The following is a 24,484-nucleotide window of genomic DNA, read 5'->3' on the forward strand; positions in this document are numbered from 1 at the left end:
CGTCTTTTGACCTTATGGGATGCCACAGGACCAATCCTAGGAAAAATGCCTGTTGCCATCCTCTGTGATCTCCCTGTTAGAAGTGGGGAGATTTCTTCCAGAATAGCCTCTCTAGCAACTGTTTCCCTTCACCATTACGAGCGTTCACAGCAAAAAGTGGAACACAGTATTTTGGAATGCAGCCTGTGGCTTTGCAAAGCTCTCTTATAGCCTATTGAAGTGGATGCTGGTACAACTTGCTCCTTGCAGAGGCATGATATGTAACGTTTTGTGCTCAAGCCCATCATTTTAAAAGGATCCTGTGAGTTCCCTTCCCAGAGAAATGGGACCTGGTAATCCTTATCACTTTTCCTATACGGATTATAAACAGGATTCTAGATTAATAGTGCCCCAACTTGCAGATTTACCTCCAGTTAAGCAGATAATCTCTTGCTGTATAAATGTTTCACTTGACGTAGGAGTTCCTTTTAAAATAAAGTGTTTTTATTATTGTTCTGGAAAGTTTCCTTGCCCTTTCCCTCAGCCAGTAGGTGTCATGCTGATTCGAATGTGCTTAGAAAGGAGTGAGGCAGTATGTTGTACTCCACCCTTTCCCAAGGCACAGTGAGAGGTCCCTCTCTTCCAGTCCTTTGTACTGAACTCTTAAGAAGAGGTGTGGTAAGCAGTGAAGCATCTTTCTGCTTTCTGAGCCCTTGGAAGACTTAGTGCTATGGTAACAACATACACCCTGTTCCTCTTGCCTGTTTGAGGCGAATGTGCAGTCTTGACTTTGCAGTCATGTGGACTCTTGAGAGATGGTCCACGTGATCTTGGGCAGGCACCCCCCCTCCTTGGGAGAAGGGTAGGATCTGTGGCAACCATGAGCTTTGGCTGACTACGTGGAGCTCTGATGGCATATAATACACTTGTTCTTTTGCAGGCAGTTTTTCAGTCCTCCGTATGTTTGCAGACATTAATAACTTTCTGCGTACATTGCATCTTGAATCTTAATAAAAACCAACTGAAATAAACTTGAACTATGAAGAGCCTTTTGTAAAAGTATGTCCCCTCATTAAATGAATGCTCTGAATTTATTTTGAGGAATGTATAAAATCTTGCTTTCAAGTGCGATGAAACACTTGTGCCTTTATTCTTCTAATCCTTCTCAGCTTCCTCTTCCTCTTTTAAAGCTATGCTGTCATTTATTTATTTATTTATTTATTTATTTATTTGCTGAGGAAAGCAACGACTTCAAAATCTGATTTTACTAATAGTAGTTGGTGGTTAGCTATTTATTGACCGAAATGTGTGTTACATTGGCTCGCTAGAGGGCAGTAGTGCTCTTCCAAGTGTCTTTGTTTCTTTGACACATTGAATGCTTTTTTCCCCTCCCTCAAATAACATTGTTGAATTAGTTGTGAAGTTAGTTGTGGTGGGAAACTGTGTTTACCTTTCTAATCTACATACAACAATACGGTTCTGTTATACCTGCCTGCTCATTTTAATGCTTTTTAAATCAGTGCAATGCTTTTCTCATCCGTGGAAGCCTTATTGCCCCTTTTTAAGGAATCCCAGTGGTCTACATACCTAAGGGATTTCTTATTAGCTTGGACTCCTCAAAAGAAGCCACAGAGGCATATTACCACTTTTTTGCTTATTGTTTCAGTATGGGAACCAAAGAAGAAAGTTTGCAGTGTGAAACTTTGTGTGCTGCTTTTGGCCACAGAAGTTTCCAGTGCAGAAGAGACAAGCCACTCTTCAGTATAAAAAGCAGCTTGTCTCTTTGGCAACAGAAATCTTGTGAAACAAATAGAAAAGCCAAACTGTGTTATGCCCATGTAGGCCTTATCTGGATCATGGCAGCAGTACTGAATTCTGAGAGCTGATGGGTGCAATCACTGATTCCCTATGTTTTGTTAGCTTTTAAATGCAGGGTTTTGGATACTGATTTTTTTGTTTGTTTGTTTCATTAAATAATATATAAACTGCCCACCATTCAAAAATATTGTGGCGATGTACAAAAAAGAAATAAATAAAAATAAAATACAAGATACAGAGATACAAAAGAAGAATATATTAAATCCACTTGTAAAACCCATCATTCTTTTAATCCCATTATGTGGTCAGATACGATCTACACATAATTTTAAAAGAAATTTCCAATAAAAGACTATTCGGAGATAATTTAATATTCCATTTCCTTACGGGTTCCTACATCTTAAGGCATATTCCATCAATGGGAGGAGAATGAAGTGTGTAACTTGATAAGGTGCAACTTTTTTTGTTGAAGTGCTGGATAGTCGTCATTCATCATCATTCATCTCCAGGGCTGTCTGTCTCCTTCCTTCTTCCCCCTTCTCTCTGCCCCTTCTCTTTCTCACTTCAAAGTGGGCTTGATCCCTACGATCAGTTTCCCACCAGCTTGCCAAGTGAGTCGGTGCTATTACCTTCCCCGTCTTCACTGGTGGCCACTGCTGATGTAGAGCACAGACATGGGAACTTGCCCCACGATCACCTTACTTGTACAGTTAGTTCCACTTCATGCTATGGCCAGGAGACTGGCAACTTTCTACAGGGGTGCTGATTTCCTGTGGTGAAAATGATGTCTAGCATGGCTTTCTTCTTTAAGTCTGCCCTGTGCTGGAATAGTTGGGAGCGGAAACAGTTTTCTTGCCAGTGCATGCTCAGTTGCTATTGTGTGATCTGTCTGCTTGCTGGAAAAAATAAGCGCAGAGTTTTTAAAAACATTCCTTGCTGGAAAAATAGAAAAAAGCAACACTTACGAAGTGAGTATAAGGAAATGAACGGATTAAACTGTGAGGACTCACCGCTTACGGTTAATGCTCTAGTGTTAAGAGATTTGTGTTGTTATGTCAGAGCTCTTTGACTCTTGGGGAATATTTTGCACTATAGATTACAGTGTTCTAACAGTAAGGGAAAGGAGGCTCTCCAAAATTTAGCAGTGACTGAACTGATGAAGAGAGATTTTGGTAAATTCAGATCTAATCACTTCTGGTAGATTATATTTATCATAAAATAAAAATTCCATTTTGCTTTGAGTTTATATTTAATCCGTCTTCCCAGGGTGCTGCCATGAAATCGCCTTGACAACAAAGGATAATTTATTTTACAAAAAAATTGGATTAGATTCTGTTTGCAGAGGGTGCACTATTTGTGGGAAGAGTTTCAAATTGGAAACACTCTGGATGAGAAACATTGTCTTTGCAAAATGTATCTTACTGGCTCTTCTTTCCTTTTTTTTTTTTTTTTTTTAAGCGTCTCCCTTCATTCCCGCTTACTGTTGTTACTGTGCCATAAATTTTTCCTTTCAGTGCAATTTGGTGCATGTTTGCTTGGAAGAAAGCCCCACTGTGTTAAATGGAACATACTTCTGTGAAAGTGTGCATAGGATTGCAGTCTTAACTTTTTGTCGTAATGACTGTGTTTATTTCCTCAGTTGCCACTATTTCAACCGAACATATATTTTGAAAGTTCTTTTTAAGCTTTTAAACTATGGATGGATGGATAGTGTGGATCAATTGACTATTATACTGGAAGTCTGCAAAGAGATATTGATTGATTGATTATTAAATTTGTTTACCGTCCTTCATCTGTAGATCTTGGGGAGGTTCACAACATAAAAACACAAAACATATAATAAAAACATGAACAATAAACCCCCTCCTGCTTCTTAATGGCTATTAGAATATTGCGTAACCTCCAGGTTGCAGAATCTTTGGGTTATGGCTGCGCCGTAAGTGTGCGCAGAAGCAGCACCTCTAGTTACGGGTTTTACAGGGTGCGCATGGCACCCTGAAATGAATTAAATCCATAACCAGAGGTACCACTGTAGTTCATTGTATCCTGCATGTAAATAAAAGAGCTATGCTGACACAGCACGTATTAAGTGGACTACTAAATGTCATTTCAGGATTTTGGTCACATAAAGTTGCAGTTGTATGCCTGCTTCCCTGGTAGTGAGTCCTGTTTATCTTTCCTTCTGACTTCCGTCAGAGTAGACATCTATTGAACTGTGCTGTAAAAGGCTTTGAATGTCCTGCCCCCCCTCAAAAAAGAGGAATGTGTAAAGTAAAGGCTGTGTAAAATCCTGGAAGTAAGCCTTTCTCTTCTAAAACCTGGTGAACCGAATGCTGCTCCCCCCCCCCCCCAACAACTTCCATGTACTTTAGATTTATTCGTACCATCCTGCAACATCAGTTTGACAACAAATGAATAATGGCTACGTTAGGTAAAGGTAAAGGTAAAGGGACCCCTGACCATTAGGTCCAGTTGTGGCCGACTCTGGGGTTGCAGCGCTCATCTTGCTTTATTGGCCGAGGGAGCCGGCATACAGCTTCCAGGTCATGTGGCCAGCATGACTAAGCCGTTTCTGGAGAACCAGAGCAGCACTGCGTTAGACCTTTGTTAATTCCAGTGGCAGCAAATTTTCCAGATTTGAGCCCTTTAGATTTTCTACATTTTGAACAGCAAAAAAATGAGATCTGTATCCATTGATTAATTGTACTCTTCTGTTCATCCTACGTAAATTTTCATCTCTTTTGAAAATATGAAGAGTAACTGTGGACATAATAAATAATAATAGTAATTTATTATTTATACCCCGCCCATCCGGCTGGGTTTCCCCAGCCACTCTGGGTGGCTTTCAACAAAGTGTTAAAAATACAATAAAACATCAGACATTAAAAACTTGCCTAAATAGGGCTGCCTTCAGATGTCTTCTAAAAGTCAGATAGTTGTTTATTTCCTTGACATCTGATGGGAGGGTGTTCCACAGGGCGGGCGCCATCACTGAGAAGGCCTGGACAGAATCCAACATTGTGACTTTAACTCTTGCAATGAGACAGTACCATCCTGTTCTCTGGCAGCTCCCACAGACACCCCTAGTGCCCCCCCAGCAAATTTTCAGGGTGCACAAATAGTTGCAGAGAGGAGGAGGTGCTGTTGTGTGATCCCTATATCACTACGTGAATATCTTCTAGAGGGAAAGCTGTCTGTTGAAGCAAAATGTATGAAGAGTTTTGTGGCACCCTGAAAACTCATAATTGTGTTCGTCTTTAAGGTGCCTCAAGACTCTTTTTGATTATGTGAATTACAGTATCTGTTACATTCTTTAAAAAAAAAATAGTAGTAGCTGTAGTCTGTATTGGTCATGTTGCCTCCTAAAACATGTATCTAGTGAAACCTGCCAGAAGATGAAATCCACCACGCTGTGCGATTTGATGCATTTCAGTGGACTCCCACACAAATTCTTTCCTTTGAAAAGTGTGATTGTGCAAAATAAACCTATTAAAGGAATTTACAGAATCTTCTTGACAATCTTTAATTTAAGCAAAATCAAATGATACTGAAATGTAAAATACAAACTTGCTGTAGATTTATTTTATGATTTCTTTCTCTTGTGGACTCTTATCTAGCCCTGCTTTATAGCAGCCTGATAAAAATCAAAGCATAAACATGCCGCTGAGATTTATAAACTAAAATTACTGTTCTTTTCAAACTGAAAACTTTTTTTCCAGTCTGTTCTAATCAAATGCTATATTGGCCCTTTCAAGTCTGTCCACAGGGTTCTGCCTTCTGAAAACGTTTCAGCTTGCTAACTTTGCCATACCTGTCGACAGCCTTTTTAAACCAGTAGTGCACACCAGGAAGTATAATTTTATCCGTATCCTATATCTGTGCTCTCTGCCCCATCTCTGCTGGAAATTTGCCTTTTCTTTCCTTTCAAGGAGGGCAGACAACGCATATCCTCATAAATCTTGGAATTTCAGAAAATGCATGGGTACCTACAAGGTGGGAAGATGTGATTATTGCAGCCAGCAGCACTGACAGTGTTAGGCTTTAGGTTGTTCTTGGCAATTTCTGAATCTTCAGTTCGTTTCTTATAAAATGCAGAGGTCTTAAAGTGGGGTGTGTGTGTGTGTGTGTGCACGCACAAACACACACTTTGTATGTAGAAGTGACTGTTTTGGTACAATCTTCAAATCTTATTGCAGCCCCCAAACTGCTTTGATCTTTCTCTGCCGTTCCCCTGAGATACCAGTGATGCTGTGTAGTGATTTTGTAGGGAGTGTAACTTTTTAGAACAGCTGGGAATATGAGTGAAAGCAGACTATAAATAGAAGCGGGAAGTAGCAATGGGATTTTCCCTTAAGCCTAGGTGCTTGTCGCTCAGTTCTGCTTTCATGGTTACTTCTGTACTGTTTGTGACTTATTCTTGCCTTGCATATTGGCTATTGCACATTGGTGATTAGGATGCCTCTTTTGCCACGGAACCTTATTGCAACATTTTTTTTTAAAGCCAATTACGTTTTCAGTTTGGATCTGGACTTTTGCAAACTCTTGTTTGCAGATAATGATAAGTGATCCCTGAAGCAAGGAAACATGCTTCAGATATGTGGCAGATGAGACTAGAGACCATCTGATTGAGAAAGCATCTAATGCCTTTCCAATAAAAGCGGGTGTGGTGCAGGGAAGTTCCACTATAAAGCAGACGGCGAGTTATAAAGCAAGCTGGTTGAAAACGGTTACTTCAGCAAAGTCAGTGTTTTTAGTGAGAGTACATTTTCACTGTAGGCCTTCGCAGTACCTTGCAAGTTATACAGGATATCCTGCTAAGCTGGTTCAATGTACTAATTGTAAAAAAGAGAGGACATTTTGCTGAAGTATATCATCGTAGTCAGACTAACTAGAAATCACACATAGTTATAGTACCTGGTGTTATTATTTTGAGTGTGGACAGGATTAGTCACACACCTTGCATTTTTTTTTTTAAGTTTGCTGTTAATATTTTTTGCTACAGCTGCAAGGTTACCAAAGGATATGGAATGAATGCTGAATATTAGCTCAGGAATTTCTATATTACCTGAATTGGTTTCTTTGCATTGATTTATGCCATTGAGCACACCAATCATAATTTTGGCTTAGTAGCTGAAGAATCAGATTCCCCAGTGTGATTGTTTACCTGTAAAAAGCGACCTTTTGCTCCTCTCGTGCACCTAGAAGAGTTCTGTATCGTTCTTCATGGCACTCCTATTCTTGGCAGACGTGTATTTGATGCATTGAATGTATAGTTGAGGGACACATCCCTCCTCAGTCAAGTGCTGCTGCTGCTGCAGGACAAACACAGTTTCAGCCACATCAGAGCACCAGTGTGAGGGGAAACTTGGCTTTTGTTCTTAAAATTAAACTGAACAGTATGTGATACCTGCAGATCAGAAGCTATGTTGTTTACTGTTCGAAATTAGAGAAGCTGTGTTGGAAGGGATTAAAAACTTGATACGAAAGGGTGTTATTGAGGAGGCTGGTTAATCTGAACTGGTCTCATGATCTAGTAGACAGAATTTTAAACTAGCAAATGTATTCATACTTGTTCATAAGAACATTGGGCGGTACCTTTATTAGTCCCGATAATCCCACAAAGCAATGAGCAGGCTAGAAGTTGCACGTAGCAACAGTTGGGGACCCTGGGAATGGAGTTAGTGCAGAAATTAGGTTGGATGTTGAAGCCTTGAGGTCTTCATTTCAATTCAGCCTGACAAAGAAGATTGCAGGCTGAATTAATCCCTGCTGGGTAGTTGCAGGTATTCAGTAATACCTAATATTCTAAGATGACAAAACAATGGCTGATCCCCATTTGGAAAAACCTAAAGGCTAGTTGTTACCCAGCTCTGTCTAATGCTTTGAGCAAAAACGTGCATGTTTCTGGTTAGGCAGGAAGCAGCTGCAAAGTAAAATATGGCAGTATTTATATTAGCAAAGCTGGAGATTAATTGTGGGTAGTACACTAGGTAAAAGTCATCTGAAGCCAAATTGTGTAGTATTGGTCATTGGAGGGCATGTAATCCCTCAGTAGTAGTAGTAGTAGTAATAATGATGATAATAATAATAATTTATTTATACCCCGCCCATCTGGCTGGGCTTCCCTAGCCACTCTGGGCGGCTTCCAACATAGGATGCAGAATCCCAGTTCAGGTGGTAGAAAATAATCTCTGGCTATACAGTGGTAACTTGGGTTACATATGCTTCAGGTTACATATGCTTCAGGTTACAGACTCCGCTAACCCAGAAATAGTGCTTCAGGTTAAGAACTTTGCTTCAGGATAACAACAGAAATCGTGCTCCGGTGGCATGGCGGCAGCAGGAGGCCCCATTAGCTAAAGTGGTGCTTCAGGTTAAGAACAGTTTCAGGTTAAGATCAGACCTCCAGAATGAATTATTTAACCCAAGGTACCACTGTATATTCCACTCAGTATGTTGTCTCCCAGGCATATAAACAAAGGCATCTGCATCTGTTCATAAGTTTTAAAAAACCACCACCACCCAAATCCGCAGTCCCTTCATTGGGACCAACCAAATGTCACAAAATAGCCAGCAAGGTTTCAAGTTCTCCAGTGCTCTTCATCAGGCAGGAATGTTATACAAAGCAAGGGCTGAGGGAAATGAGGAGGAAGAAACCCAAACATGCAAAGAATAGGAGTCGTGAAACTCACTGGGTGACCCTGGGCTAGTCATTCTCATCTAAGCTACCCCTCAGAGTTGTTGTGACTTGGCATCGTGAGGTCCTTGGAAGGGAAGGTGGGCGGTAAAAACATAAAATCAGTAATGCAGATTATTGGAAGATTAGGTTTCATCTCCATAAAACTTGTATTGTTTGACAAGCTGAATATTGCAGTCCATATTGTTGCATGTTATAAACACTGTATAGGCTTAGCAGGGACCAAATAAGCAGTCACGGTGTTCCAGCAACCATTGCAGACATGTTTCAGGTAGCTGAAGTTACAGGTCAGCACCTCAATCAGTTACAAGGCCAGCAGTTTACATCGATCCCATTGTGCAGTTTGCAGCAAACAAGTTTGCCACCTGCAGCTATTCTACAACTTAACTTCATCACACTTACAGTTGTCGGCACAAAGGTACAGAAGGGAATGTCCTTAAACACAAATGAACACTGTGCGCAAAAAGGACTGGAGGAAATCAGTTGCAAGCTCATCTCTTGAAGCCTGCATGTTTGGCTTAGCACAGTCAACTCCAAGCAATAATATTGCAGAATTGCTGAACTATCTGTAAAAAAAAAAATTCTTACAGTCTATTTTTCTGTGTTTTTGCGGAATTGCAGAAATTGACTTCAAACTGTTTAGTGAAAGCTTGTTCTAAAGACAAGATTCAATTGCTGTTTGGAGAGAGAGAAAATCTCTGAATGCTTGCAGTTAGTGTCATATTATTTCACCTTACAAGGATGGTTCCCCCCCTCTATTATTGACCCTTTGGATTGAAGACTGCTTTGTGTTATGGTTTTGGTGGCTCCACAGTTAAAGGCCTGTGTTGTATGCACTCTAAGATGGTAACAATCATTGAACACCCCTTTCTTTTCCATCTCGTATACATCTCCACTCTGGAGAGAGTGATTGGATCTGACTCCAAACGTTACAGATTAGCAGGAGTAAAACACTTGCCTGTCATTAGCATTTATAATTTGCATGAGCTGAAATTGGAGCTCTTTTTACAAATTATTCAAAAAATGCCTTTTAGTTTGAAATATGATATATGTGAATATTAATGCAAAACAGAAAGCAGAAGCATAAAAAAAGAATTTATTCATTGCTTGTTTAAATGTTACTTCACTAAATGAGGTGGGGTGGACAACATTTTAAAAAATCTATTAGGATGCACTTGGTAAAACAAACAGATTCAACATTGCAGCCAACTGCTGCTGCTGCTGCTGGGTTTGTTAGGAGAAACACAATTTAAAAATAATGAACAAAACAAAGCACCCTCCCACACGTGGAAAATATTTAGATCTTATCTGGGAACAGGCAGATCCTGGAATAGGCATGTCTTTCCTTCCCTCCCTCCAAAGGTCTTTCATGGTCACTGAAGTATGGGAATAGTTAGTCCTGCTGATCATAGAGGAAGAACGTTATTCCTGACACCACCAGTAAAGCTTTTGTTTAATATCAATCATAGTTCTATTAAAGAGCCATGCATATAGTTGCAATCCTCCTTTGCAAGTCTTTCATGCTTTTTATTGCTAAAAGTCTTTTATCCCCACCCCTTATCTGTTTATTTGGAAAGAAATCTTCCAAATTCAGTGGGACTTTGGCCTAGCTGTGTGGACATTGAATTGTAGATTAAGACTGAAATCCTGTGCTCACTTACCTGGGAATGAGCTCGTTTGAACTTTGTGAGACTGGCTTCTGAGTAGACATGCATAGGATGGTGTTATTAATCTTACGCTACTGACGAACATCTGTTCCCTGAATTATTAAAATATCCAAAGTGTAAAATAATTTCTCCCCCTGCCAGCTCCAGGTCTGGCTCTCTGATTGCTAACTTCAACTGCACATTTTATCAAGATTTCTTCCCAAAGAGCAAGGAGCTGCAAATGCACTTCACGTCAGACTTAAAATGATATATGTCTCCTCTTAAACCTTCTAGCTCATAGTAGCTCCGCCTCAAAGCTTCAGCAGTTTATATTGTACTATGACTCAAAATGATAAAGTGAATTGTAAAATGTCGCTATTAGCAGCTACTGGGGTTTCCAGATTCAGAGCTACACTGGAACTTTCAAAGTTTTTATTATGACCTTTTTAGTTTGTGACAGATATAAATAGCATACCTTGAAGAAGTCAATGAAACATCAGGTATAATGCATGGCATTGAGAATAATTACTCTATATATTAACAGGAATCAGTAACAGGCTGGGGGAGGGCCAGCAAGCTGAAGATGAATCCCAACAAGATGGACATGCTATGGGTATTTGGTTCTCAGGTCTGGGAGATTGGCGTTCTTCCTGTCTTCTTGACAGGCATGGATGCCCCTTTCTCTACTTTCTGACTGGCAGTATGTGCTATTTCCTTAAATAACCCGATCCAAAATGTTTGAGTTTTAACACAACATAAGATGGAGTACAATAGGTCGCCCTAATCCAGACATGACTCCATAGCTATTTGCTTCTGTTTTCAAAGGGAGTTGTTCCGAATTTTCTCACATTGTGCGTTTGGAAATGCCTCCTCAAAATATCTTCTTTATCTGAAGCCAGATTGGTTGGGTTGAGGAGCAAAGCCACCTTTGTGGTGGCACCTGCTTTATGAAACTCCTTCCACAGAGAAATCCCATCAGGCCAGCCTGATTTTATATTATTATTTTTCCTTTATTATCTCAGTAGGCGTTTGGCAGTTTTGCATTGAGTGATCTGCTACTGCTGAAAACTTGGTTTACAGTGCATTTAGTTTTGTGTGTGCTAGCTTGGTCAAATTTGTTGGGGAAAGATGGAATGTCAGAGTTTGATTTGTTGTAGGCTGCCCTGAGGGCTCTGTAGAGCCAAGCTGGCGGGAAAGGAACAAACAAATAAATCTTCTGTATGTTTCAAAGTAAATTAGAATGTTAACAGCCCTAGTGATGATTCCGGTTAGACGTTCTCTTTAGTACTTCTGTTCCCCCAAAAGTAATAGCTTGTGGGCTCACGATCATCAGTGGACTTGGGAAACCAGCTCTAGTGTCTTCCTTGTCCTCCAACACCCAAGACTGAAGACTCATTTGGCGGTGATAATGCACTTATAGAATATCTGCGATTGGGAGGATTTCATGGCTGCATTAGAGCGCAGCACTTGGGAAGATTTGGAGAAATAAAAACTGTCAGGAAAATAAAGTAGAATTATGTTCAATTGTAAGTCCAAACAAGGCCCATATGCTACTAGAACAGTAAGCCATTGTAAGGTTATATTATTCTTTGAGGAAGTTTTTCACCGCAGAACGTTTCCTTGTCCGCTCTTAGGTCCCTGGAAACTCGTTGTTCAGCACTGTTTGAACCAAATAAAGCCCTTTTGTAAAAAGTTTAAATGATGACATAATGACCACCTAGGTAAGAAATGTGGTAAAGGCCCTTGGTGGGATGGATTCCATCAAAGGTCTTATTAAAATGAAAAAGGAAGTTTGAATTACATTTCCTCATAGCTCTTAATGTATAATCAAATCATGCTATTTTTTTTTAAAAAAATTGGGGAACAAGAATTATAGTTCTCATTTCTTCCAGAGATTGCTCTGATTTTTCTTAATTGCTACATCAGATTTTGGCCAGAAGGGGATTTTTTAAAAAAGCTTCACAACTTTTGTATTATTTGTGGGCAAGAGGAAGCTATGTGGTATGTGTGGTCTGAGTTAGGCTTTTATTGTGCATCTTTTAATAAATATATATTATAGAGTGGATTTTTTTTAAAAAAGTAATTAAAAATAGAACTCTTATTGGACGACTGTCTGGCTTCTTAACTAAACTCCAAATCAGAGATTATAATTATAATAATGTTTTATTTTTATTTTTGCAGACATATTCATCTTAATACCTTATTATGAGAATAGTGGCAATCTGCACATCTGTTAACACTAAAGCTGCATTGTAAAGTGACCCTCATTATTGAACAGCATCATTTAAGGTCAAAGGGCACAATAAGCCTCCTGCTGTTGTCCCTTGTCATAAATTTCAAATGTACCCATAGTGCACATTTTAGAAGTTCCTTAGTTTAATTAACTGAGACTGCAGAAGCACAGAATTCAAAAATAAAGAGGCCAAGTATACCACTGGCTTTTTCACAGTTGTTATTTTTTATTACAAGCAATAAAATGTATTTGTGTATAGCCTTCCCCCACCCCCGTATTTTGAAGTAAACTTAAATACCAGCACACATACACACTTTTCTTATTTATAGCTACAAATCATGTTTTTTAACCTTAAGTTTCATTTGATTATGTTTTTTAAAAATCCTTTGTCTTATTACAGATAGGAGTGACATATCTACTATAGGATAACTGACATTTGTTTGCATTTTGGTGAACGAATTGATGAATATTGTAAAAACCGGAACGCTTCAAGAAGGTTTTAGGCTAATTGCAGGTTTGGGATACAGGCAATGGCTGTTTTGCAGGGGTGGTGGTTTGCATTCCTGACCCCCGTGCATGTTGGCGGAGCGCACACAAGTCCGCCCTGGCCACTTCCAGGTTGTGGCGATGCACGGGTGTGCGCAGTCACACGTCAGTCGGATGCATGTAAATTGGTCATTGCCTGTACCTCAGAGGACACCGTTTCATGTCAGAAGAGTCTTGGATCCATCCTGTTAACAGCTCAGGATTCATCCAAACCAAATGCACCCTCTTGCTACTACTTAGGCCTTCAGAGTCAAATCCTTGTGGTGAGTTGTTTCCTCACCCAATTTTTTACACCTGGGTTGCAGCATTGCCAGAAACCCAAGCAGCAACAGTTTTTACATCTCTTCTTCTGTTAATATTTGCTTTTGCACAAAACTAGGGACCTGTTGGGATGCGGGTGGCGCTGTGGGTTAAACCACAGAGCCTAGGGCTTGCCGATCAGAAGGTTGGTGGTTCGAATCCCCGTGACGGGGTGAGCTCCCGTTGCTCGGTCCCTGCTCCTGACAACCTAGCAGTATGAAAGCATGCCAAAAAGTGCAAGTAGATAAATAGGTACCACTCCGGCGGGAAGGTAAACGGCGTTTCCGTGTGCTGCTCTGGTTCGCCAGAAGCGGCTTTGTCATGCTGGCCACATGACCTGGAAGTTGTACACCGGCTCCCTTGGCCAATAAAGCGAGATGAGTGCCGCAACCCCAGAGTCGGCCACAACTGGACCTAATGATCAGGGGTCCCTTTACCTTTACCTTTAGGGACCTGGTAAGGTTTTAAAGATGCCTGATTCCTGACTGATTCCTGACTGAAGAGGACATACACAATCTCTACCAAGAATGCCTAACCTGTGGCCCTCCAGGTGTTGCTGAACTAGAACTCCTATCATGCCCATTGCCCAGGGAAGGTGGGAACTGTAGTTCAGCAACATCTGGAGGGCTACGGTTTTACCACCCGTGATCTCTCCAAATATGGTGCGCCTTGAATAGATGCCCTATTGAGGAGAGAACTGTGTAGCATCGTGAGCTGCATAAAGGAAAAGAAACTGAGCATTTTCACGTTCCACAGTTGTTGGTTGCCTGTAGTTGCAATTATACATTAATTTTGCACATGTGATTTAGGTATCTGCTGTGCTTTAAACTCTAGGCTGCGTTTGGTATTGCAGCATAACCAGTCTTCATCCAAAGGCCAAGCTGACTAGTTTCCAAGTCGCTCATTAAATCTTTCAGGTGTGTTACATTACTGAACTTCCAAGATAACAGTGAATGGCTTCCTATCTGCCACCAGGTTCAGTCTACAGCCAGAGATATAATTTGAGTCGATAAAATTTGATAAGATTAATGAATGTAATTGGCATATAAAATATCAGGATACAGTATATCAGAAACTAGATTTGTTTAGAAGCCAACCTCTTTTTTTCTCCAACGCAGCAATGTTTTGTTTGGGATGGTGCTGTGGGTACTTGCTGTGTGTGTGTGTGTGTGTGTGTGTGTGTGTTGTATTCAAGAAGGGGTGCTGCTGTAGTCATTTGATTTGTGAGCTGGGAATGGAGAGGTGGTGTTTCTTAAAGTATTTACAGCAAAAGGACCTTTCTGGTGGGCTTTGTTTATGTCAGGAACTATAAAAGCAGAGGTGGATTAGGCAAAGAGATGATGACTACACTGAAGTTTTAACTAGTGGACTTCATGGCTGAATGGGGATTTGAACTTGGGTGGTGCTCTGGGTTAAACCACAGAGCCTAGGACTTGCCGATCAGAACGTCAGCGGTTCCAATCCCCGTGACGGGGTGAACGCCCGTTGCTCGGTCCCTGCTCCTGCCAACCTAGCAGTTTGAAAGCACGTCAAAGTCCAAGTAGATAAATAGGTACCGCTCTGGCGGGAAGGTAAACGGCGTTTCCGTGCGCTGCTCTGGTTCTCCAGAAGCGGCTTAGTCATGCTGGCCACATGACCTGGAAGCTGTACGCTGGCTCCCTCGGCCAATAAAGCGAGATGAGCGCCGCAACCCCAGAGTCGGTCACGACTGGACCTAATGGTCAGGGGTCCCTTTACCTTTACCTTTATCCCCAGTTCTAGGTAAGACAGCAGAGATGACGGGCTGAAAAATCCAGTATCAGTTTATATCAAGCTCCAGTGCAAAATAATACTTCTGTCTGGGAATACTTGAATCTAGTATGTATGGTTTTGTAATTAATCTTTAAGAATTCAATTGCACAATAAAACTTGGTATAACAACAACAATCAACAGCAACCACTGTAGCCAGTCCATCTAACTGTGTTGCCCCGGCCGCTCTGGGCGGCTTCCAAAACATAAACATAATAAACATAAACATAATAGAACAGTACACATTGAAAGGCCGAAGGTTGGCTTGAATTACAAGGAATTGCAAAACTGAGCAGTTACTGGCTTCTGTGTTACTATTATTGCCATCTTTGATATGGAGATCCTGGCTTATTTTAAACCAGAGTTCCCTGTTACTGCCAAAACAGAGAACTGGTTTAATGTGTTGGCCTAGGAGCCAGATTCAAATCCCAAATCAGCCATGAAGCTCACTTCATATTAACTTAGCCTTCCCCCCAGGCTCTTGTTCTCTCCCTCCTCTCCCCATCACTTTCCTCCACCACAGGAGACCGGAAGCTTCTGTCTTAGATTAACACTTCAGCACGCTGTCCAAACTTAAACTGTGGTTAATCTTAGCTGTGGCTCATGAAAACAATTTAGCTTCGTTAATTATGGCTTGTTTCCACTAAAATTAACCACGGTTTGTCCAGCTTTGGATGCCACAGTAAACTGTGTTTAATCAAAAATACACAGCAAAGTTTCCAGACTTCTACTTGTGGCCACCCTAGTGAATGACGGAGTGTGTGCAAGGCTTGGAAGAGGCTAGGCTCATTTTCATTGACTCTGAATTAGCCTACTACTTCAAGGTTATTGTGAGGTAGAAAGGAGAGGACCATGTATGCTGCCCTAAACTCCAGATAGGAAAGACAAGATATATAAGTGAAATTAATTAATTAAGAGGAGTTGCTTTTAAGTAATGTTGCCACCTGCAAGATAATTTCAACACAGTCATGTAGGTACAGTGGTACCTGGGTTGTCAAACGTTTTGGATTTCGAAGGCCAAAAACCCGGAAGTAAATGCTTCCGTTTTCGAACGTGCCTCAGAAGTCGAATGGCTTCCGAGGCGTGTTTCCCAATTTTCTCAGTGGAATTTTCCAACCACCCATTGCGCCTCGGTTGTTGAATGTTTAGGAAGTCGAACGGTCTTCCATAACGGATTATGTTCGACAACCAAGGTACTACTGTACTTCATAGCATATATTTCAGTGTTTGGGTTAATAATGGGAAAACCTTTACTTTTGCATTTTTAAAGAAGGCACTTTTAGAAATACCACATTTCTCTCTAACCTCCCCTACCCTCCACACCCCCCTAAATATGTGTATGAATAATCAGCTTTTTGCAATCAGGGATGTAGATGCTTGTATGCTGTTCAGAATGAGACACTGTGTCTGGGCAAAATTACTTATCAAACTGAAGATACTTTTTCACTCTAGTAACTTCAGCCAAACTAGGTCATTCAATAAATGTCAGTAAGACAGGAAAGTAAGTTAAATGTCACTTGAAAGAGGCACGTATGCATAAATTTGCGAGGCACTCTAAAAGCTTTTATAGGTAACATGACTAAAGTTTTTTTTTGTATCGGTCTCTAGCGATAAATGAGTGAATGATTACATTAATTTATCAGGAGGTTTTCTTGCTTGCCTACTTGTTTATGTAAAATACCTAACAATGATGATAAGTAGTGGCGAATGAGAGAGCTTCTATCTTCTTGAAGTGGGTTTGAAAAGGCAGCTAGATTAGAAAAGGTTTCATGAGTGGGTTATTGTAATTGATATTGATTTAGGAAAAGTAACCTAATAGAAGTTACTGTTTTGCTGTGACTGTTCAAAGCCTCGCCATCTTCAAGCTATTACCTCTTGAATTCATGCCATGCTTTACACCTGTCACAATAAAAATATTTTCAGCATATATTGAAATAAAATTACAAGGCAGCTGGTTTTAATTTCTCCTTCTAAAGTGGGTATCATGCCTATCTCATACAATAATCATGCGCAGGTCTTATAAACAGAAGCTTTGTACACTTATTCTTTCTTTCCAAATGCTCAAAACTTAAAAAAATTAGATACAATGTGTTTCCTTTTAGGAAGCTCATTGCTGCAAGTGGCAGGCATATGTTTCTGTCAGCTACTTGCATTATATTGGAGAAACTGTTGCCAATCAGGTAAGCAGTTTTCATATTGGAACCCAAGATGGCTGCCACAAATTCACACTTGGTGAATATTTCATTCCCCATAAGCGTGAGAAAATTAACTCCAATTACAAAACTAACAAGGAGATCAATCATAATGTGTTATTTTTACTAACACATTATGATAATGTTATGTTTGTTATATGTTATGTTAAATAACATAATGTGTTATTTTTATTGTATGCATAAAATACCGCTATTCATACAAAAAAATGCAGCTAACGAAAACCACACACCCATATACACAATAAAAACCATGTAAAGATTTCAAATAATAGATCAGTTAATTATTAAAGGAAGATATTTTTTTCAATGCTTATAATAAGCTTGGTTTTCACCAGATTTTAAAGGTTAAAACAGAAGATACCTGCTGAATATCTATGGGCAGAGCATTGTGCAGGATTAGGCCAATTGTACTAAAGGCTTGATTTCTTTTTGCTATCATATGAGCTTCATCAACTTGTGGGACAGTCAGCAATGTTCCTGCAGGTTATATCGTTGAGTAAAGCTTCCATGCGGCAGCTGATGCATAGTGAGGTCAGTCTTGCTCATTTGGATGATGGAGAGAGCTCCCTGTAGGGAACTTTTGCTCACTTGAACCCAGCTAAGTAGGATGGAGTCCCCTTCTAAAATGAAGATTTTATCTCCTATGCTGGCCCTCCGGTGTGAGAAGGTCTGGAAACACTGGTTAGATGCCGTGGTGGCTTTCATGTTTTCTCAGTGAACCAGGGTCTTCTTGTGATTCTACTGTATCTTCTTGAGGGTTATGGCTAGAAGAGGCATTAGTGGGAAAGGCAAACAGGAATCAGTCCCTTGGACCAGTTTGTGTGGAGGGCATCCATGGCTTCTACTTGTGGGTGGTACCTGGAAAAGAACCTTGGTGTTTGGTTGCTGAGGTGAAAAGTGGACAGCTCTGTTCCTTTGGACTTGGCAGAACAGTTGGTCAGATAAATGCCGTTCCCCTGGTTGTAGGGTCCCCTTGCTCATTTGCTTCTCCACTGACACGCTCCACATTGACCTCTGCCCATGTCAGGAGCAATGCCTCTTGTTTAGAGCAGGTCCAAGATGTTGGCGTGAAGATACACCCTTCAGGTGAGTTCAGTGGATCTTTCCATTTGTTTCAATTCTGGAAAATGTTGTTCATAGAAACTTGCTACTAGAAAGAAAGGGGTGTGTGTGGGTTATTTTGTTTTAGCAGTACTTTGTTGGTTGTGAGGTCCTTTTGAAGTTCTGGCTTCAGAACTTCAAAGTGCATAATCACCTGATGTGATGGCTTCCTTCCCCAGACTGTGCTAGCCATAGTACTTTAGGTGCGTATGTGTGTGTATTTTTCATTGCGGTTTATGTTGTAACAGCAAAATGAAATTATTTTGGTCCAGGACCGAATGTGCCTCTGTATTAAGGAGCATTTGTAAAATTGACTTCTCTATTTTAGTAGGTATGTGATCTTACGCTGCCACTCTTTTTAGGGAGGTTATTTTTTTGGTAAAACTTCCTAATGGACTACATCCACAGCGGGTGATGGTAATTTAACCGCTTAGTGCTTTTTCTGTCCAGTGATATTTCAACAGAAGTGCTTTCTCTTTAAAACTTTTAAAGACAATGCTTTTAGAAATACTGTGTTGCAATCAGCTGATAAGAATGATCAAATAGTAGCATGACAGTTGCACATTTTTATATCCGAACATTTGCAATGTTTGCATATGTTGCGCTCCTTTGTATGCAGAATACAAAGGGCATTGCGTCCTTTTGATGTTGCTTTAAAGAAGCTTTTTAGACATCTGATTTACTGAACAGTATTGCCCACTGCTGTTTGTAACGGTTGAGTTGGTTTAGGAGATTTTAACTGTATTTTTTTTTAATTAACTGTTTATGATTATGTGTTTTATACTGTTACTTGCAAACTGTTCTATGGCTTTAATGAAGAGCATAACATTAAAAAAATGATTTTTTTTTAATGTGCCACCTCGCACTATGAGAGTTTCATGCAGCAAAATGCATAAACATACATACAGCTGAAGGAATGGAGAGAACCCTACCGGAGTTGATATATGCTTAAAATTGGAGCATCACAAGGGTTGCTTTTGGCCAGCATCCAAAGAGCTACTTTAAGCTTATTCAAGAGTTTGTACCCACCCAGTGGGATTTTAGATTTCAACAGCAGATTTCATCTCCTCATCCCTCCATGCCATATCCTAGATTTCTTTTGCTGCTCCCCTTGGTTTTGAGAGCTTTTTACTATACAGGATGCAAGGCAGCTGTTCATAAAACACAAGTACAGCTTTGGGTATGCGAAATTTGCTTTTGGGGTCTTGGCTTCTATGCAGAATAAGAGAAGGCTTTTATTTTGTCCAGAGTTTATGCCATTTAATATGCCTATTAAATAAGGAGTTACTCCTGACTTTTTAAATTAAGCAAGCAAGGGTTCAGCAAAATATTTCCAAACCAAAAATGGCATAATTTGAATTTATATTTTGATTGCATATGTTAGTGCTTACAATGCCAGTGATATTTTTAAACTTCAAAGTCAAATAACTTTGTGGTAGCTACGCACACAAGCTCAAAGGAGTTTAGGTTTGGGCAGATTACTAGTCTAAACAATTTGTCGCGTTAAACCGATTCATATTGATAAATGACAAGCATGATAGACTAACTGTACAAATTGTAACTAACATCTTGTAGTATGTGCTTCAGAGTGAAATACTACCTTTTGGGATTATGAAGATAAATGTTTTCTAGCTGTGACTCTATACACATTTACCTGGGAACAAGTCCTACTGAATTTAATGGGACTGACTTATGAGTAGGCATGTGCAATATTGTGCTGTCACTGAAACTTTTATGCTTGCGTTGTGAGTTAACTGTTTAAGATAAGACCTTTACAGAACAGGACATCATCCGTTCCTGACAATCTTCTGGGTAGCTGTGTCAACATTAAGCTCTCTGATCCAACAGTGAATCCCTTCTAATAGTTTTTTTACTTTATGACACATCATGGGAACATGTATTTTAGGTGTGTCAAATGCTTTTCAAGTTGTTCCCCTATCAATGTCTAGTTTTCAAATGGTTTTTGTAGGCAATGAAAGCTTTATTAATTTAGCGACAGCAGGTTTCCGGCAAGATCCGTTGCCTACTTTCCTAGTGATCTCATTATCTTCCAGTCCAATTAATGCAGATCTTACTGTTGCAAGTAAGTATCCTTTCCTAGCTTGACCTGCCTCAGAATAGAAATTATTCATTTCAGCATTAACCACAGGTGATTGGAAGCACAACAAGGCCACTCAAAAAGAAGGGAGTGGTCTCTATATGCTTTGGGGGCTTTTGCAGGATGCAGAAGTATATGTGCTTATAAATTGAAAGGGTTTTCCTTTTTCTTTTTAAAGACCAAAATGGTTCTAGGACTTACAGAATTCATTGGCATTTGAAACTTGAGAGAGTAAAGGGACTTGAAAAGAGCATAAATTAGCCTCCTGTAGACAGACCATCAATTGAGTGTATGAGGGAGAGCAGTGGAGATATTGAATGTTACAGTGTAAGCTGAGGGGGAGGAAAAAAAGGAAAGAAAATGGAGGGCAGGTGATGAGAGGCAGTAGGCCGCTTTAGAGCCCTAACAGCTTATATTGAATCCTGGAGGGAGTATGGGGGGGTTGTTCCCCCCCACAGCCCGTGCACTTATACAAGAATGTTTCAGCAGGAAATGAAGGAAAAAGGAGCATGTTTCCTTTTCCAGTCTCCAGAACCCCCACCCACCACTATGCCACTATTAAATGTTCTGCAATGAAATCCTTCTGCTAATACAGTGGTACCTCGGGTTAAGTACTTAATTCATTATGGAGGTCCGTTCTTAATCTGAAACTGTTCTTAACCTGAAGCACCACTTTAGCTAATGGGGCTTCCTGCTGCTGCCGCGCCGCTGGAGCATGATTTCTGTTCTCATCCTGAAGCAAAGTTCTTAACCTGAGGTACTAGTTCAGGGTTAGCGGAGTCTGTAACTTGAAGTGTATGTAACCTGAAGCGTATGTAACCAGGGGTACTACTGTATATGGCACAGGGCTTGGGGTGGGACCAGGATGTGTCCTTTCCTCTTCCTATCCCCTCAAACGTCTCCCTCTCCCAAGAGGCCTACACAGGGTCCCTGTTCCAGGCTAGCTGAAGCCCTGACCAGGAACCCTCCTCCGTTCAGGGACCGGAGATAACTGCAATGCTTTGTTAAAGGTTCCACTGGATAATGCTATATATAATCAGCTAAGCTTCCAAAACAAAACAAAACAAAACAAAACAAAACAAACCTTAGTGACCCTGAATATTACTCAGAAATCTTTGGCAAAAACAGCCACAAGTAAGTGTTTGACACTGTCTAGCAGTCTTGGAAAATGGGAGCAGCAGACTATGATGTTGTTGTTATCTGTGAACACAGTCTGTCCCTTTCTCAGCTCTGCTCCACAAGCTCAGGCAAGTGTCTTATTCTTTTGTAAACGGAGCACTCCTAGTTCAGGTCTGATCATTTCTGTATGCACATAGTAATGTTTTGCTGATACTGAATCTAAAGAAAAAGATTTCTACTAATACTTCGAACTCCTCTAAGCACTAAACTCTGCGAGGAAAAAGAAGCAAATATAATATTTGGGTTATATGGAGTTCTACGGGTTATATTTGGATAATGTGGAGTTTCTTTAAGCAGACATTATTCCTGCAAATCTTACTAAAGTTGTTCTCTGTGCGGATGTTTCTTAATTTACAGGAAGCACCACTGCAGGAAGTTCAAGGATGTAGCATCCTGTTGAGCAATCGGGTGTTACTATTTTTTGTACTTGCTTCTTGGTTAGTTGGCTCATAATTGACGAATTGATAAAAACAGGAAAAGCATAACTTTTAGACAATATAATCACTTGAGCTGAGATTTTAAATCCCCTTGTGCCAGGAACTCCTTGCTATACTGCATTGTGCTTCTTCTCTTCCTTTAAATTTAATCTCAAAGCCTACTTAGACCTTGCCAAATAGACACAAGGGAGATCTACAACACCCTTGTGGTTGCTGTATACATCTGCACAGCAGAGTCGTGTGGGATAGCCCCATGAGGAATTTGACTTCCACATGGTGGGCCTGGGCGATGTACCAATGTATGAGCAGTGGCGTAGCGTGGGGGGTGCAGGGGGGCCCGGCCGCACCGGGCGCAACATCTGGGGGGGGCGCGCTCGCACTCGCAGCTCTCTGCCCATACCTGGCTCACTCTCTCTCTCTCACTGCAGTGCTGGCTGTGCGAATCCGATCCGAGCCGCTGGGTCGCCGCCCACTGTGGAGGGGGTGGGTGCCAGGCGTGCGGTGCGGAGAGAGAGCGAGGGACTATCTGGGGGAGGGACAGTGCAGCGGCCGCCCAGCGCAGCGCTGAGCGCGGGAGAGAACCACACCAGACCAGACCAGGCAGCAGCAAGAAGAAGCTGACAGCGGTGGCAGGTTAGGGGTTAGGGGTCGCAAATTATTTGTCTTGCCCTGGGTTAGGGGGCACAAATTACTTGCCTTGCCCCGGGTTAGGGGGCGCAAATTACTTGCCTTGCCCCGGGTGCTGACAACCCACGCTACGCCGCTGTGTATGAGGGCCAGAGTGTTCTGGTGGCTTCACCCAGCGGTATACTGTGAGTGAAACCACCACTGCTCCTGAGTTCTTCCACCTCCAGCGCCCGGTGGCAGGAACAAGCAGCCTTGGCCAGGCTTGAAATGGGTGGATGAAGGAGCATGGAGAACTGGGCATGCAGTGAAAGAGGTTTGAAATCGGGGTGGGGGACACGCACCACAGCCCAGAGGAGAAATTGGCTCCTTGGGAAATCAGCTGCCCTGAGGGGAAGATACTGTGGTGCTGGGAAGGTGGCAAACGAACGATGCAAAGCAAGGAGACGGCGATTGTCCTTCCTCTCTCCTAGCTTGCTGGGTGGGTGTGTTGCATCCCCTCTGTTTAGCAACACAATGCATAGCCATATTGTGATGTTTGGCTGGTGATACACTGCAGTATTGAAAAGCTGACATCGCCCAGCTCTACCACATGGTGTATGTAAGAGAGACAGACAGACATGAAACAATGCAAATACCCTGCAGAAGTTTAGATTGCCCATCACAGTTTGTGAGACAGCAATAATCCCATTTACTTGAAACTCCACCATGTCAAATATTTCAGTTGTGTTCGGAGAATGGTGTTAGAATTACTTAAATTATATTATTAATGGTCATTTAATGGATGCACCATTATCATGTCCCATTATGACTTTGCTTCATATTTCTGGTCCCTTCTTACATAACCATCTTTGAAGAACTTGTGACAGTCTCTTTCCCCTTGGGCTAGAAATAGTTCATAAACGCTGCTGTTTTGCTGTGGTTATAAATGTTTCTGGGTAGTAACTTAAAGTGTATCCTTGTTGGTGCTGAATGCTTGCCTACTGTTCTGATTTATAAGCCAAGCTCTTTGTGGTGTCATGATTTCAAAACACTTCACAGAATTTAATAGTCCCTTTGGACTAAAAGTTACAGACGACCATAACACCCAGTTAAAGAGTGGAGAGGAAATGTTACAACCCCTTTCTTTAACCTTGAAGGGAAGATGCCATTGCTCATAGGTAGACAATCTGCATTTGCAAAGCACTTAATATTCAAACCTGCATCTCTTTTTAAAGGATCTCTGAAAGCAGAACTGGTAAAAAAGACCACAAAGTGCTGCTGCCATTTAAAGACCGTTAATGGACCATGTATATTGGTCCTTTGGTATAAGGCAGCTAAAGGCAACCTGATATAGGTAAGGCCAGTGTGGTTGTAGAGGTTAGAGTGTGGGACTAGGACTTTGGAGACCAGTGTTCAAATCCCAATATCAGTCTTGAAGCTCTTTGGGTGACCGTAGGCCGGTCATTCTCTCTCAGACTAACCTACCTCATAGGGTTGTTGTGCCAATAAAAGGGGAAAGAGAACTGTGTACACCACCCTAAGCTCTTTAGAGAAAAGGTGGGGTTTATATGAAATAAACAAACAGGGAGTGTCTTGCAAAAGTACTGTATAAAAGTAAAGGGACCCCTGACCATTAGGTCCAGTCGCGGATGACTCTGGGGTTGCGGCGCTCATCTTGCTTTACTGGCTGTAGGAGCCGGTGTACAGCTTCCGGGTCATGTGGCCAGCTTCTGGCAAACCAGAGCAGCGCATGGAAACACCGTTTACCTTCCTGCCTGAGTGGTACCTATTTATCTACTTGCACTTTGACATGCTTTCGAACTGCTAGGTTGGCAGGAGCAG

At 41.2% G+C, this 24,484-nt stretch overlaps 1 protein-coding gene across 2 annotated transcripts in view; it reads left to right on the forward strand.

The window, feature by feature from the left end:
- COMMD10 (COMM domain containing 10) overlaps positions 1–24,484 on the forward strand; it is a 57,615-nt gene that overhangs the window by 16,693 nt on the left and 16,438 nt on the right. The window contains exon 6 of one of the 2 annotated variants that reach the window (XM_080973174.1): positions 17,111–17,389. The exons of the other annotated variant lie outside the window; for it this stretch is intronic. Within the exon in view, the coding sequence (XP_080829300.1) occupies positions 17,111–17,374 (264 nt within the window). The 3' untranslated portion in view covers positions 17,375–17,389. Of the gene's footprint in view, positions 1–17,110; positions 17,390–24,484 lie in introns of those variants that run through there. 2 annotated transcript variants of the gene reach the window in all.

Source organism: Podarcis pityusensis, assembly GCF_964106645.2.
Source record: "Podarcis pityusensis genome assembly, chromosome: 11".
Lineage (NCBI taxonomy): Eukaryota > Metazoa > Chordata > Lepidosauria > Squamata > Lacertidae > Podarcis > Podarcis pityusensis.